The following is an 18,081-nucleotide window of genomic DNA, read 5'->3' on the forward strand; positions in this document are numbered from 1 at the left end:
AATCAAAAACGTTGTGCATTTGCGTAGTACTCTCTTTCGCCAGACCGAAAATTTGCCTGGCGTTAAAGAGCCTTTCTGTTATCCTATGCTCTTTAGTACTTTTAATGTCATTTAATTAAACCTTATATACTTAAATAATTTTCCAAAGCATGCCAAGTAAAAAATATTAGTTTATTCCATCATCATAATAAAAACATGATTCAAAAAATCCCCTTATAGCGCCTAACGCGTTTCATGCTTACTACCTAGCACTTAGTCTAGGTAAGCATGAAACGCGTTAGGCGCTATAAGGGGATTTTTTGAATCATGTTTTTATTATGATGATGGAATAAACTAATATTTTTTACTTGTTAGCATGCTTTGGAAAATGATTTAAGTATATATGGTTGTACCTCTGTTTGGCCACGGAAGGTTTCCGGCATGCTACCATAATGTTCATTTGACTCCACTCCCAAGCTGACTAATTTAGCTTTAATTAATCCTGACTTACCAAGTCACACAACTCGAACACCAAGAGATACGGCATGGTTTCAATGCAGTGCCCAACACACTGCACAATATTCGGATGATGAAGAAAACTGAAAAACAGATAAAATCAAAATAAAATAAATACATTCAGCCAAACTCCTTTTAGCATTTTAGATTTATAAATGCTGAAAATATTGTTTAAAGGGCTACTGTTATCACATAAGGAGATCCAGTGTTTAGCCAGCTGAAAGTTGCACAAATAGCCCTTGTTGTTTTTCATCCAAGTCAATCGGAAGTAGCAGAGGGTGATTTTGAATGGTTTTCAGTCAGCTCCGTGCCAGTCAGAAACTGAATTGCATTGTGTTGTTTCTTTTACATTACAGGTTTTATATAGCTGAAAAATTGGGTGGTCCTTCATCAGGTACACTAGCTTTTACTTTATTTAGAAGCAGTAAACGGCGTTCTCTCTCCCAACACTGGGAACTTTGCTATAAATACATTCTGCCCATTTTAATTACAAAAAGATGTCATTTTATTCAAATAAATCAGCATAAATTCTTTTTTTCTCTGTAATAATAAAACAGTGCCTTGTACTTGAGCCAAACTAGGAAATAAATCATTATAGAAGGATAAACAAGCCTATTGGGCTTATTTAATGTTCAAATCATATTTATAGACTTAAGGGGGTAGTTCACCTTTGAGATAACTAAGTAGAGAGTGATATTCTAAAACGATTTGCAATTTGTTTTCATTTTTTATTATTGAAGGTTTTTCAGTTATTTAGCTTTTTATTCAGCATATCTTCAATTAGCATCTTAACCAATCTGGTAACTAGGGTCCAAATTACCATAGCAACCATGCATTGATTTGAATAAGAGACTGGAATATCAATAGAAGAATCAGTAATAAAAAGTAACAACAAAAATACATTTGTAGCCTTACAGAGCATTTGTTTTTTAGAAGGGAGGGGAGTCATTTGAAAGCTGCAAAGAGTCAGAATAAAAAGGCAAATAACTATAAAAAATAAATAATGAAAACCAATTGAAAAGTTAGTTAGAATTGGTCGTTCTATTACATAATAAAAGTTACCCTAAAGGTGAACCACCCCTTTAAGATATGAAGATTACAGAAAGATCAGTTAAAATGGCCATAAACTGAAATGAAAATTCCAGATTGTGTGAAGTGTCCTGAAATTTTTTGTAACATGGTGATAGGTCATTTAGTCGATCAGACTAGATGACTTCTGTTGGTTAACGTTAATCTTTGCATGTATTTGCGGGTGAGTCACTACTATTTGTCGGACTTAACTTTCACAGTCAGTTAATAGCCAGAACATTGTCTGATTTGTACTTTTTACTACTTTATTTAATCCGAATGGTTTGTTGTAGGTCGGGAGATTGAAACGCACAATTTTTGGTCAGACATAGCCACCTTGATCAGAAAGCCCCAGGTCCCAAGCATTCTGAATTGGAGAGCCTGGTATTGCCATGTTTTCACGCCTACTAACTTAGTTTAACATAAGATATTGAAATCTTTATGAAAAAGTCCTTCCCTTCACCTCACTATTGTGACTTTCTAACATACAGTGAAGCAAACTTCATTATGCAGGGGGTATATATATGCACACTGGTAGCTTATCTATCTTGCACGAAGAGGAAGTTAAGTTCTTAACTTTGCCATATTTAGAGAATACAGAGGTTATTGCTTGATATACCTAAGGAAGGATTCTAGGGGCTTAACCATTACATCTATAGCTGGTGTTTAACCATTAATTTTGTACAGAACACAGATCGTTTTTAATAAACATTTGCATGTCGTTAAAGGACAGCTCGCGCCAATGTTAGACTGTGCACAAATTATATATTTGTGCAAACTTCTGTCATTAGGCTTGTAGAATATTTGTCCAACTTTAGTCTAGAGGAAGGTAATTTGACTTGCTTACTCAGCCTCTTGCTTATATTTTGCTCAGCAAAAGTATGAAGCTCATTTATTAACTTAGGTGCTGTATCTTGCAAGTGCAGCTATTTACAGTAGTAGTATTTGCTTTTAATAGTCAACTTGTCATCAACTGATGAAACTGCAGATTGGTTGCTACAGGTAACTGCAGCACTTGTTAGTAATTGAGCCTTTAAAGCTGTGAATTATGGGAAGGCCATCTCCCATATCTTCTATTTTAAGCAAACAATTATTATTACATAGAAAAAGGAAATCAATTTTACAACATACAAAAAAATACCTTGTACTTAATCAGAATATATATATATATATATATATATATATATATATATATATATATATATATATATATATATATATCTTTTTTTTTTTTTTTTTTACACAAAACCATGAACATATTGTAAATGATATCCTTATAAACGGCTCTTGTGATGTCATCAGTTATAATTGGAGCTTAGTGATGTCATTTGTCACATTAATCACTTGTGTATTCTAATAAAGTACCCATTGTTGGAAATTATGAGGATATTAGAAGTAACCTCGAAGTTCCATGACCTGTATAAAAGCACTTGGCCTTGGGCCTCGTGCTTTTATATGGCCGTGGAACTCCTTGTTGACTTAGAATATTCTTATATTTTACAGTAAGGGGTACTTTATTCACTATACAAATAATCCATATTGGAGGCAAAATGGGCTTAATTAGCATTTCATGTATTTTAGTACACTAAAAGTATGGGGGTATCCAAATTACAGAAAGACCTGCCATCTGGAAAACCCCAAGTCCCAATCATTCTGGATAACTGATCCTATACCCGTATATGTTACTATTAAGTATAGATATCCATCTTGTTATTCCCAAAACTGATAACTACAGACAACATTTGTTGATATCAGGTGCAGCTCTCAATTGAAGCTGGCACGGCCTTTCATATTTTTTTTTCAAATGTTTACCCCCTTTAAACAGTAAAAACAAGATACATAGTTTCCCCAACAGTAAAAACATACCTGTATGGCTCTCCATGGTTTATAAAGTGTTCTTGCTCTTTGGGGTTAGCACTTGCCTTTAATTCCTTCACAATAACTCTTGATACACTGTTTTCTCTGTAGATCTCTCCAAGCAGCACCTGAGACAGATTTATGGAGCGTTATTACACAATGACTTGGAAGCCGGCACAACAAGCAGGGATACTCTCAAATGGTTTGATTGATGATGTCCCAGTACACTCTGGTAGTGTAGCAAATAACTAGCTACACCTGCAAAATACCTAAAACTCAGTAAGCATTAATAAAAGGTATGAACTCGTGAGCAGGAATGGGGCTCTGTTTTGACTGTATACATTTAAAGTGGTTGCTCACCTACCAACACATTTTTTCAGTTCAGTTGATTTCAGAAATAAATACTTTTTCCTACTATTTGTTTGTGACCTTTTTTTAAGACTGAATTGCAAAATGTAATTTTTTCTGTGTCTTTTTAAAGTCTTTCAGTAACTTAATTGATATATTTAGTTACTACTGAGCTGAACCCTTGAGTTTCAATAAAGGCAGCTGTTACAATGAGTACAATATTTGCTAATATTCCAAAGACAGTGCTGAGGAATGTAGCAATGAAATGTAGAAAATTGTAACAGTTTAGAATCTGCAGCTGGATAACTGAGCTGCCAGAGTGAAAGAACCAGAGATGACAAGATAGAGAGATGATGGCCGATAGATCGATAGATAGATAGACACATACAGAATTCGAGTTTTATCCATTTCGTACACTTATGGCCACTTCGGAGAAACAGAACATAAATACTAAAATGCAATGTGTTGTATTTATAAATACAAGTGTGTGTTTTGGTGATAAAAGCATTACTGAAAGTAATTGTGCGAGTACCCACGTTACTACTGTGACACACAGTATATTTACAAGTACTACTTGCACAGTTACTATCAGGAATAAGGAAAAAACAACAGTTCAATTTTAGTAAGAGCAAATACTAAAATTTGACATTTTACCTGAGATTTTTTTCCCCCCTATTTCATTAAAGTTTATGCAACCAGCACAGCAACGGGCTGCTGCAATATTGCTCAGGGGTCGCTCACCTTACAACACTTTTTCAGTTCAGTTGTTTTCAGATACTTCACCAGAAATAAAGACTTTATATTTGTGACCATTTTATTTCACCATTGAAGACTAAATATAGGAGAATAATCCTTTTAAAATTGATATTTGTTTTATGAACAACCTTATAAAACCTATTTATACATCAGCTATGCCACAGGCTATTTTTGCTTTCCAGCGTTTAGCATGGCATTGCTTAAGCTTAGAGCAGAGTCTAGAGATCTATTTAACACAAAATTCCACTAATATAACCAAATCAATCACCAAAGTAACGCACTTACCTTCCCAAACGAGCCATTTCCAATCTCCTGGATGTAGCTCAGACTGTGACGAGGTATTTGGTACTTTGATAAATCTTAAGTGAGTTAGAGGAGAGAAAGAAAAAAACGGGTAAAACAGTACTGTAATGCATGAAGTGGGTGGTAAACCAATGGAATGAGAAAAAGGAACAACAGGCCTTATTCACAAGATTTATAATGCCTTTTAACCAGAGATAGAGCTGCAACTAGCTAGTAAGTCTAAAATAAAATGTACATCAAGCATAAACTTTTAAAGGATTCAGTATTGAGATTCTATGGAGCAAAGCAATGTGTGTGTGCCAGCTAAGGTATGGCTACTTTCTAATTCTGGTTCTACACAGTTTTATAGGGGAGCCAAGTTTAAGCAGAAAATGAGTCTGATCTCATTTTGTTATAATTTTGATTCCATGAAAGTATAAAGTAGCATTGACTTTGAGTAAATACTGGTGTTATGAGCATAATGCCAGGCACCATTATTTATATATTTGTACAGATCTACCACAATTGTTTAGGGTTTTATCACACGGGCAGATTCGGGGAGATTTAGTTGCCTGACGACTAATCGCCTCTTCTTGAGGGAGACAATCTCCCCGAACTGTCTTCCGCCTGCTAAAATGAAAATTTGCGTACGGCAATGCACTCGCAGCGCTTCAATTTCCCAAGTTGCCCGAAGCAGCCTCAAGAGGAAACTTCAGAAATCGAAGCATCGCGAGTGCATTGCCTCAGGCGATTTTTCATTTTAGCAGGCGGAAGCTAAAGCGCTTTATACACCGGTCTAAAAGTAGATGCTTGTATTCCTTTCCAATTCACCCTGTGTTTACAGGACAGCTAACGGGTGACGAATACTAGAGAAAGGCAAAGATGTCAATATGGGCATGAATGTCATGAATATTTTTAGACATAAATAAGAACTTAAAGGGTGATGGCACAGACACTTTCAGGTGAATTAAGCCTTTTGCACATATCAAATAGTACTTACAAAAGCCAACAAAAGCTGCCAGTGCTGCACATCAAATTGACTGGCCCCTGGGTGAAGCCTTTCCAAAATCCTGACCGACCATCCCAGCATTAAAAATGTCCAGATTATTCTAATTGGCCCAGAGCATTGGTGGCTAAATCTGGGTTAAGATCTGCATATTTGGCGAGTATACAGTGTATACCTTGCTTAACACCCTCAACAGACTAGACCAGGGGTCCCCAACCTTTTTAACCCATGAGCCCCATTCAAATGTAAACAGAGTTGGGGAGCAAAACAAGCATGAAAAAATCCCTTGGGGTGCCAAAAATGGGCTATGATTGGCTTTTTGGTAGACCCTATGTGGACTTGCAGGCTACAAGAGGCTCTGCTTGGCACAGTACTTAGTTTTTATGCAATTAAAACTTGCTTTCAAACTTGGAATTCAAAAGTAAACACCTGCTTTGAGGCCACTGGGAGCAACATCCAAGGGGTTGGAGAGCAACATGTTGCTCACGAGCTACTGGTTGGGGATCACTGGACTAGACCCTCCAGACTTGAGGAAAAAAAAAAAAAGCTTATCTGTAACAGTTCAAATCAGATATGAGCAAGCCCAAAACTAACCTTGAGCTGACTTTAGCTGTGACGGAACAGAGAGAGAGACGGTCGGGACGGTTAAAGTAAAAACATCAGCAGGAGACTGATTTGAAGGGGTATCTTCTGCAGGAGGTGTAAAATCAAGTTCTTCATCAAAATGATCCTCAAATTCCTGCAACCAAGCAAAACCAAAATTCATGTACAGCAAAAGCCCCATTATTATTTTTAAAGTATAAGTCAACCCCAAAAATATTTTTACCTTTTTTTGATACAATTTAAGAAAAGGCAGCTGAATAACAAACCTGGGAACTAAGACTTTTGCAACATTGTATCAAGTCACCAGGGCAGAGAATAGAAAGGGACAGACAAACACTGCTTTCAATAGCAATACATACTCAAATACCTTAAAAAGCATAGAAAATTTGCAATGAATGTATATAGGAAAGTTACTGAGAATTGTGTTTTTTTTATTAGGCTTTGGGGCTTAACTTATTCTTTAAGAGAATCAGAAATAAATGGTGTAAATAATTAGGAAACAAAATCCAAGAAAATGTGGCAAAGGAATTTTATATTTTATATATTTTTATAAGGAAAGAAGCCCAGAAATCAGCCTCTCTGAAATACTACGTCTCTGTGTTAACATTTTAAAGAGAGCAGATATTCCTAATCCTACCCCTATGGGCACTCTGCATTAGGCATATCCCTGTGTTTCGTTACTTCTTCGTGAAACATAGGGGCTGATATATGTTAAAATCGGTTATTAGACAGTTCCCACGTGCAACCAGTCAGCATGTTTACGGTTTTAATGAAATAGACCTAAACTCATACCAGATTCTGTTTCAATGAAAGCAAATGGCGAATTGGCTGTGGGGGGGATAAAATCTTAACAGAACAGTTTAAAGGAGAACTAAAGCCTAACTAAAGAAATAGCTACAAATGTTTTACATTATGTTTTGGGCTTCTGTACCAGCCCAAGGCAACCACAGCCCTTTAGCAGTAAAGATCTTTGCCTCCAAAGATGCCACAGTAGCTCCCCATCTTCTTATCTGCTGATTCACTGCACATGCTCTGTGCTGCTGTCACTTACTGAGCTTAGGAATCCACTCACAATATACTGAATTTATAAAATAGAAATGTCACAATATAAAGCTGATTAGTAATTAACAGATAATTACTACATGGCAGCACAGAAACCAGTGCAATTAGCATCAGAATTTAATAATCAGCCCTGTAGCATTGGCTTATATTACAGACCAACCTCATTTTCTGCTGGATAATTAGTGACGAGCCCTAAGCTTAGCTTCTCAACAGCTGCTCAGAGCCAACTGAGCATGTGAGTGTCACAGACACTTTCCAAGATGGTGACCCCCTGTGACAAGTTTGAAGTCCTGGGTCATTGCTGCTATTGACAAGCTGAAACTTTAGGCTGGTGTAATAAGTTTAGTATATAAAATATGGAATTTTTACCCATATTCATTTTTAGGGTTTAGTTCTCCTTTAAAGAGCTGACCAATATCAGAATCTACAATGAGAGCACTGCAGTCTGGTGGGTTATCATCACCATTTTCTTCAGGAACTTCCTTTTTCATTCCAGTTTGGGCAGGCACATGCGTAGTAAAGCAAACGTTTTTTCACACTAGCGTGCACCCAAGACCAAGCACGGGCCAGAATATCAGATAAACTATTATAATACACAAAAGCCATGAATATCCTGTAAATTATATCCTTATAAACGGTGAGTAGTGATGTCATCAGTTATAAACGGTGAGTAGTGATGTCATTTCTGTCATATGACTCACTAAAATTTGTGTATTATAATAAATAAAGTACCCCCAGTTGTAAAATATGAGGATATTAGAAGTTATACTTATAATATCCTTATATTTTACAAGAGGGGGTACTTTCTTCACTATATAATCACTAGCGGGTGCCTAACACTTGGACTTCAGTTCTCCTTTTAATGGAATTGATAATTTGTGAAATGTGTGTAAACGCAAATGTTTTTTTCTAAATATATTTAGAAACACATGACATATGTAAATATATATTTAAATACTCTTCCTTCCAAGACACTTTAATAAACCACAGTGCAATTCATCTACAGGAAGTTTTTTTTGCTACAGGTAATACCAGAATATCTTGCTCAACCAGCAAAAACTCCCAATCTAGTCATGTGCGTATCAATGGTTACAGACACTGCATTTATGGTATTTTACAAGCTCTTCTAGTATAATAAGGCGCCCAGCTACAATATTGTTTCATTCACTCATCCAATCAGAATTCATCGTGGGGATATAGATACAGGTATGGGACCTGTTAGGCAGAAAGCTTTGACCCTAGGTTTTCTGGATAAGGTTTTTTTCCACATAAACTGGATCGCCATACCTTGGGTCTTCTAAAAATTATGTAAACATGAAATAAACCCAATAGGCTGGTTTTGCTTCCAATAAGGATCAAAGGGCCGTTTGATCATATTAAAGGAGAAGGAAAGCTACCAAACTAGTTTATTGCCAATAGATTAGCCACAATAGTGCAAGCTATAAGACCGAAAATAGCACCTAAATGTGTTATAGATAAAAAAAATACCCTCATCAATTTGCAGAACATCTTGATAATTGAATACGTAAATGACACCTATTACACGTTAAGGGGCAGATTTAATTGAAAATTCGAATTTTCAATTTTTTTTATGGTCAAAACTGTCAAATTCAAGTAGGGAAATATCTAAACTTGATTTAAGTTTTTTTTAAAAAAATAAAAATAAAATAGATTTTCGAGATTTATCATACTCTGGCTCTTTAAGAATTCGAATTAGACGATTCGCCACCTAAAACCTGCTGAATTACTGTATAAGTCAATGGGAAAGGTCCAAGGAACAGTTTGGTGATGTTTGTAGCTTTCCTGAAATGGGCATGGCTGGTTTTGTTTGCATTAGAGCACTTCCTACTTTCCGTTACCACGGGTGAGTAATATTAGTAAATAGAAACCAGATAACAGCGACATGTGATACAGGTATATATTTTAATGGTGTAACTCATGGCTGAACAAACAACAGGAAGCACAAGCTCCTCAATATCCCTACTGCCTTGTAACTTAGAGGGATGGTTTATAGATAAATATTTAATTTCAAATAAGCACAGTGGGATATCAGGACAATGTGATAAATTTCTTAATAGCACGGAAATGTTCAGATTTTTTTGATTTTTATAAAACTAAAGCTCAGAGGAAGCGGTGGTATCAAATTATGAGTAGTCATGGGCGAATTTGGGGCGTTTCGCTTCGCCGAAAAATTTGTGAATTTACCAATTTTTTTTTTTTGATGCCTGTGAATTTTCGCTGGCGAATTTGTGGTGGTTTCGCGAATTTATTTGCCGGCGGGAATTCGCCACGAATTCATGCCTGACGAATAAATTCGCCCATCACTAATTATAAGTATAGGAGCTACCAGCTACCATGGCTGCTCCTGCAAAGGGACGCACCGAATCCACTATTTTGGATTTGGCCGAACCACCGAATCCTTCACGAAAGATTCGGCCAAATACCAAACCAAATCCTAATTTGCATATGGAAATTAAGGGTGGGAAGGACAATACATTTTTTACTTACTTTACTTACCTTGTTTTGTGACAAAAAGTCACGTGATTTCCCTCCCAACCCCTAATTTGAACATGCAAATTAGGATTCGGTTCAGCCGGGCAGAAGGATTCGGCCGAATCCAAATCCTGCTGAAATTGGTCGAATCCCGAATCAAATTCCGGTTTCGGTGCATCCCTATTTCTGACAAACTAATACATTAGCCCTGTTGGAGTTTAGACGGACCTGAACATGTTTGATTCCCCGTCGCTTAGTAGCAGTGATTCAGTTTTTCTTTCAATGCCTTGGCACCACCAGGATATAGGTTATCTAAAATGACACCTACCTTGAAGTCTATTTCTGTCTCTTTGCAGCAGGATATACAGCCGATCAGGAGGAGAACCAACGCAATGAAACTGCATACTGACAGAAGCACAGAAAACAATGGAACTCCATCCGTGGGAAGGTCTCCTATAAATACAGAAATTAACTAGTTGTTAGATATTGCATCTAAAATATACCAAGCAAGTCCACTGGAAAAGAGAGTTTTACATTAAAGCACATCATCATGTGTGCACTTTAGGTTTAGAATATGCTGCAGTCATTTAGAGTCATTTTTTGAAAAATTATGATTATGGGACAGAACAATAGAGAGAGAGAGATCGATATAGAGACACACAGATATATTCTGCACTGAAATCCATTTCTAAAAAAAGGCCTAACAGATTTTATTTTTTATATTTAATTTTGAAATCTGACATCATGCTCAAACTTTTTTGTATTGTTTCTGAAGTTTATCTTCACTATTCATCTCTCAGCATCTGTTTCTCTTCTTTTGTTCTTCATGCACCAGTTGGGTGTCAGATATTTACTGACAGTTAGATCCAATATATCTTATAGGGGGGCTCCTTTTGCCAAGAAGATGTATTAGAGCTCACTCTATTAGATTCACCAGAAATCCTGTCTCTATACATGCAAAGTTTGTGCAAAAGGCAGTTATTTTGTAAGATTTTATTTGTACTGGTATCGGTTATTTGAGTGAGCTCTAATTCATCTTCTAGGAAAGGGAGCCCCACCTATAAGATATATTGGATCATTCAGCAGACACCCAACTGCTGAATGAAGACAGCATGAAGAGAAACAGATGCCGAGACTAGGAATAGTGAAGATAAACTTTATTATTTCAGAAACGCTACAGAATATTTAATCAATTGTATTTAGAAAGTTTTTTATTTCAGTATGAGGAAGCTTATATTCAATTTCCATTTCCGCGATTAGTTCCCCTTTAAAAATTCCAGAAGTGCTAGCAAGCCTACTATGATCAAAGGGAAACTGCATAAACATGTCACAAGACGTGTTAACAGAGTCCAAAAGTTTCTATCAGAAGTCCTCAAATATTCCCACACAAACAGTTCTACTTACAGCAAATAAGACCGAACCACCTTCAGCTGTAGTTGAACTGCTGTTGAGTATAGACCGGATGAAAAGATATAAATTTGGTTACACACAATAGTAACCACATCACCCAAAACATACTCTGGTCCATTTGTCTGGCTGTTGCTCAGATTACTGGATTGGATGAGATTCCAATCATTAAGATAATCAAGATCCCAATCAGTCCAGCATTTTAAATGCTGAGGGTCCTATGTTGGATATAGTAGATGGATATCTACTGCGTAACATAGCTATGTTGGGCAAAAAAAAAGCCAAAGTCCATTAAGTTCAACCCCTCCAAAATGAACGTGTGTGTGTGTGTCTATTTACATACACACACTGTAAGGGATAACGTAGGGGGCGTTGTGGAGGAAGAAGGATGAAAGCGAGTCTTTTAGGCAAGAGCTGGCTGAACCCACGGGACACAGACAGGAAAAGGGCAAGAACAGGGTGACAAGGGCGATGAGTCCAACTGAAACAGGTGCAGAGCAGAAAAGGAAGGAGAAGGCGAAGATCAGGATTGGACTAGACAGGGTGAAGTGGGCGAAGGTCAGGAAAGGAACAGACTGGAAGGGAAAGGACGGTGCGGGCGTAGATTGGATCAAACTGGGGATGGAGTTCAGAAGGAGACTGGAGCAGAAGGAGAGGATGGGAGCAGAAGTGCAGGAAAGCGAGAGGACTGGATATAAGACAGGTTAGGTACAAGGCAGAACAGAAAGCACGAATCAGGAACAGGCAAGGCAAGGCTGGTTCAAGGTCAAGGAAGGGAAAGGTACTAGGTAAGGTCAGGTTTGGAGTGAGGAGCTGAGCAAGATTAAGAATAGCGAGGAAAGCCGGGCAGGGCAAGGTCAAGGCAGGTTTAACCCTGTAGAAAAAAACCCTGTACCCCCCACCCCACAGACCCCCTTCTACATGGGGTGGGGGTTACAGGGTTTCCTTCTCCTTTAAAACAAGGAAAGATCAAGGTTTAAAGCAGGACCGGAGCAGAACTGGAAGGCAAAGCAGATCAAGACAAGGTTTAGAACCAGGCAGGACAAGACAGGGAAGAGTTCAGACAAAACAAGGCAAGGAAAGGAGGCTAGAGCAGGGACCCTTAGCTAGGGACAATGCCAAATTGCTAGTTTGGGAAGCCAATGCTCAGGCAAGGAGTGTTTTGAGGGCTGGCCTTAAATAGGGCAGAGTCAGCCCTGATTAGCTGACTGCAAACCAATCAGGCTGCTGCTGGGCTGGGTCTGCAAAGGCCAGGTAACCCTGCAGGCTGCTCACCTGGCACAGTGGTTAAGACATTGAACCAGAAACCCAAAGGTCCCTGGTTCAAATACCAGCAGAGCCTAACACACACACACACACACACACACATATTATATATACACATCTATACCTGGGTACCAGAGTAACAAAAGCATATGAAAATAAACAAACTGCTGCACGGTCAGGACTTGAAAAAACAGCAAAAGAAGTTTAAATAATAAAGTAACCCCTCTTATAAAATATAAGAATATTATAAGTTACCGAGGAGTTCCATGACCATATAAATCTATATATATATATATATATCAATCGGGGGTCCATTTCTGATTTCTGTGAATCAATAACCAAGCCAAAGGGATTTGCCCCAGTTCATTGGCAGTCCATGTGCAAAACCATTAATATCAAAAGATATATGTCCCAAGACTTTTCAATAGTAAAAATAAATTATTTATTCAAATTCATATTAAAAATTGACCCCACATGGCCCACCTTACGCATTTCATACCCTCCGGCACATAGTCAGAGACACCTGTGTGTGTTAGGTATGCATGTGTAATAAAAATAAATTTATATTTATTATTGGCATGTCAGATAGTGTTCATGCATCTTCTTTTCATAAGCCCAACTGAATGAGATCAAGCTAAATAGTGGGGTATATTTTATTTTAAATTGCTGTCACAAAACTGCCAGCAAGTAAACACAAAAGAAAAATAAAAAAAAAATAAAGAGTATTTTAAAATCTTGATCTGTGGAGGAAACCAAAGACTATTTTTGAGCTTTAGGAGACAGGCAATCATTTCAAGGCTAATAATGTAAAGGAAGGGTCGACAATTGAAACTTTCTGGAACAGTGTTGGGGTAGGACTGAATGCTTGAGTCAGAGACAATCCTTTTCCCCTCATTTATGGTTTCCTCTCAAACAGAGTAATAACGTATTCATACCTATGGGAGGAAAAAACCTTTTTGTATTATAGAGCAGTGATTATGAACTTGTTTAACAAAGGCACAGTTTATGTTAAATACGGGTGTGTACTGCTTATTTCAAAATGATAAAGTAAAATGTCTACAATGACTTCTGGTGGAGTAAATCAAGACTGTCTATATGCCCAATATATGCCTCCGGATGATAAAACTGGCTACTTTTTCAGTACAGCCCACAGATATTTAAACTCTGCGGAAAAGGAATAAATGTGGTAACTATTTGAATGAAGCACTTTGATAATAAATCAAATGAGGTTTTAGTAAAGGTATGTAATAGAAATCATGGCGTTTGAGGCCCTGGTTAGCAAAATGCTATATTCAGCATTTGTCTTTGACTGGTGATTCCCCATGAACTAGAATGGAAAATTGTATTTAGGAATAATATGGCTACAAACAATATCGCATACATTGGACCATTTACTTAAACAGGGGCTAAAATCATAATGATGATGATCTAGTAATGATGTAATAAAGGTATTTTTCAGGAAACCTCAACAGGCTTGGCACTAAAAAAAATAAACTGGACCCACACCTGGTCCACAGCTATATCTTATACTTTACTGCAAGCATGAGGTTTAAGCAAGCAGTTGTTTAAACTGGAAAAAGACTTAAAGGAGAAGGAAAGGCTAAAATTAAGTAAGCTTTATCAGAAAGGTCTATATAAATATACCAGTAAACCCCCAAAGTAATGCTGCTCTGAGTCCTCTGTCAAAAGAAACACCACATTTCTTTCCTTCTATTGTGTACACATGGGCTTCTGTATCAGACTTCCTTCTTTCAGCTTAAACATCCTTGCCCTGGGCTTGAGCATGCTCAGTTTGCTCCTCTTACCCACTCCCTCCCTTCTCTGCTGTAATCTGAGCCCACAGCTATGAGTGAGCAGGGAGAGACTCAGGCAGGTGATGTCACACAAAGCTAAAATGGCAGCTGCTATCCTAAACAAACAGAGAGCTTCTAGAGCTGTTTTCTCAGGTATGGTAAAGCATTCTGCAGAAAAATATAGTGTTATAGCTTGCACTATTGTGGTTAATCTATTGGCAATAAAATGCCTCCGTAGCATTCCTTCTCCTTTAAGGTGGCTTTATATATGTTACAATTTCCAGGAAAGATCGTTTGTTTCAATACACACGTGTAAAGCTGAATCGTCAGCTATACAGGTAGAAACAACAGAATTCTATCTGTATCTGATGAATCAACATTAACAATGGCTGATGTTCGGGTGCCTTCAAAGGCGCCCAATCAAAATCTTCCTGCTAGCCTGATCGACGAGCCGACCAATGTCCAAGTCAAGATATCAAGAGGCTCGTCTCCCACCATACATGCACCGAATATCTTACAAAAGTTTGTTTTGTACGATAATATTGGTGCATCTATGGCCAAGCTTTAGTGAATGAAAAAAAAAAAAAAGCAATAAATTATAAACAAATTCTGACAAAAAGGAATATCCCAGAAAATATAGTGTTACTGTTGCCAAATTGTGGGTCTGGCCCTCTAGTGAAGATTTTCTTGGAAATATAGCTGAATGGTTAATGCCGTTATTATTGTCATGTCTCTAAAAAAGGGGACTTGAACAAAAAAAAAAACAAATAAATAAAAGTCAGAAGCTAACTACACTTCTGTATGATAAAACAATTTAAAGGCTATAAAGCTGGCCATAGACACACATATATAGTAGTAAGAAACAACTTTTTGTACGATTTTCAGAGCATCTGTGGAGGGTCCAGACAATTTTCGAATCGTGATTATCGGTCACTTATTGGAACGGTTACAAAATTTGTCAGGTAACATTAATATCTTTCCATGTGTTGTCTATCGGACGTTATCCACGGGTGAATATCACTTCTGTTTCCGGGACTAAAAACTTCTGCACGACTGCCGTCTGTCAATTAAAGGCCAGAAAATCATCTGATTTGTTATTTACCCCTACTTTAATCCTACAATTTAAATCTAAATAGTTAGTTTTAGATCATTGCATTGAAACAAGCTATCACTAGCTGGGCATTCCTCTGGCCATATCAGCACCTGTAACCAGCTTTTGTCAAAAGTGCTAAAATGGTAAACAAAAAAACATCATAATCATGCCAAAGGCAACCAAATATTTCCTTAAAAAGGGCCTTGGGCATTTCCAGGTTTGCTTAACGACACTGCAGTAAACTGTGTTGTCAAACCTCAGACATTTGCTCATTAGAGTCTAGGTATTTCATATTAGCATAGAAACAAGTACAGCCACTTTCACTAGAACAAATGCAAGTATGCCCTATTGTACAGAATAACCTAAACCCTCTGAAAACCCTGTCACCTCCCACATCTATCAATATAAATAGCAGGGACTTCAAAGAAAATTAACAGCCAATTTTCCCCTATTTACAGTTCCAACAAAAGGCAGTTGCAAGGCCTATTCAGCTTCATCGTGCTTCTAGTCTCACTGCATGCAGACACTTTAAATACAGACAGGTAATTACAGCTGGGCAATAAAACCTTGTCACTAGAGAGAATTCGCCAAAAATGTGACGTCCATGAGGCAATTTAAGAATTTGTTAGAATGTTCGGAAATCTAAAACTCTTGACTAATTTTACGGACTCAAATCTAATTCAAATAACCTGGATTATTCGGAAAAAAAAAAAACACGAATGTCAGTACGGCTACTAACATGTTCAACTATTGGGGATCAATCAAAACTAGGGATGCACCGAATCCAGGATTCGGTACGGGATTCGGCCGAATCCTTCTGCCTGGCTGAACTGAATCTGAATCCTAATTTGCCTATGCAATTTAGGGGCGGGAAATGGCTTGACTTTTTGTCACAATACTAGGAAGTAAAAAATGTTTTCCCCTTCCCACCCCTAATTTGCATATGCAAATTAGGATTCTGCCAAATCTTTCGTGAAGGATTTGGGGGTTCAGCCGAATCCAAAATAGTAGATTTGGTGCATCCCTAGTCTATACATTTGCAATGTCCGTAGTGGCCATATATTTGTTGCATGTTTTCCCAGCAATGCATTAAATGTAAGGAAACCATTGCGAAAATGGTCAGTTGACCCTGCCTGGGACACGTACCCTTTAATACACACACAATACATGTGTATTTTATAATTTACCAGAAAGGAAGTAGACACAGACATGAAGGTGCCAAACAATGCAATTCCTTCCTAAGAACAAACATGACACATGTTTCAGATATCAAGCAAATCAAGTGTTACTTCCTCTGTTCAGTATGAGGATGGTAATTATAGATACAATATAAAGCTATTTAGTCATACTTCCCTCTGTCTGTAAAGTACACTTTTCCATGTGAAAGAATGAGGCAGTGAAATTGTGTTTGTGTGAATGCGAGAGAGAGGCTGTAATCATGTGACAAGGCTATATAAAGGATAACAGGGAGAAATAAGTGCACCTCTTACTTTAAGCACGGCTAGAACCTGCTGCTGCTCCTCCGCTACAACAATGGCCCCACGGAATGGGAAGAATTTAAGGGCTTGGTGCCGCCAGGGGTTGCTCGCCATAGAGAGTAGACAATGATATTCTGAGACAATTTGCAATTGGTTATAATTTTTTATTATTTCTGTTTTTTGAGATATTTGGCTTTTTATTCAACAGCTCAGCAATCTGGTCACTACCGTCCAGATTACACTAGCAACCATGCACTGATTTGAATAGGAGACTGGAATATGAATTGGACAGGGTATACAAAGAAAGAGGAGTCATAAAAAGTAAAAATAACAAGAAATGTGTAGCCTTAAACAGCATTTGTTTTTAGAAGGAGGACAGTGAACCCCATTTAAAAGCTGGAGAGAGTCAGAAGGAAAATAATTTTAAAAAAAACTATAAAAAAAAATAATGAAGACCAATTGGAACGTTGGCCATTCTATAACATACTAAAACCACCCCTTAAAGGAGAAGGAAAGCTACGGATGCATTTTATTGCTAATAGATTAGCTGCAATAGTGCAAGCTAGAATGCTATATTTATTCTGTAGAATGTTTTACCATCCTGAGTAAAAAGCTCTAGAAACTCTCTGTTTGTTTAGGATAGCAGCTGCAGTATTAATGTGGTCTGACATCACTTCCTGCCTGAGTCTCTCCCTGCTCTGGGCTCAGATTACATCAGACAAGGGAGGGGGGGTGAAGAGGAGCAAACTGAGCATGCTCTTGCCCAGGGCAATGAGGTTTAAGCTGAAGGCAGGAAGTCTGATACAGAAGCCCATGAGTACACAATAGAAGGAAAGAAATGCAGTGTTTCTTTTGACAGGAGACTCAGAGCAGCACTACTTTGGGGGTTTACTGGTATATTTAGATGGACCTTTCTGGTAAGGCTTACTTAGTTTTAACCTTTCCTTCTCCTTTAAAAGGACAAGGAAAGTTCAACTAAAGAAGTAGCTAAAAATGTTGTACATTATGTTTTGGGCTTCTGTACCAGCCCAAGGCAACCACAGCCAGGGGCGCAACTACAGAGGAAGCAGACCC

General features: G+C 37.6%; 1 protein-coding gene across 3 annotated transcripts in view; it reads right to left on the reverse strand.

The window, feature by feature from the left end:
• The window catches only part of lmtk2.S (lemur tyrosine kinase 2 S homeolog), a 44,029-nt gene that overhangs the window by 19,905 nt on the left and 6,043 nt on the right, over positions 1-18,081 (reverse strand). For all 3 annotated transcript variants that reach the window (XR_005964812.1, XR_005964811.1, XM_041579226.1), the window contains exons 2-6: positions 10,299-10,423; positions 6,407-6,551; positions 4,810-4,883; positions 3,430-3,548; positions 491-578 (exon numbers count right to left, since the gene is read on the reverse strand). Coding sequence is in view for 1 of the 3 variants with exons in the window: in XM_041579226.1 (XP_041435160.1) it covers positions 491-578; positions 3,430-3,548; positions 4,810-4,883; positions 6,407-6,551; positions 10,299-10,423 (551 nt within the window). In the remaining 2 variants the exon portion in view is untranslated. The remainder of the gene's footprint in view (positions 1-490; positions 579-3,429; positions 3,549-4,809; positions 4,884-6,406; positions 6,552-10,298; positions 10,424-18,081) is intronic.

This window comes from Xenopus laevis, chromosome 9_10S (assembly GCF_017654675.1).
Source record: "Xenopus laevis strain J_2021 chromosome 9_10S, Xenopus_laevis_v10.1, whole genome shotgun sequence".
Classification (NCBI taxonomy): domain Eukaryota; kingdom Metazoa; phylum Chordata; class Amphibia; order Anura; family Pipidae; genus Xenopus; species Xenopus laevis.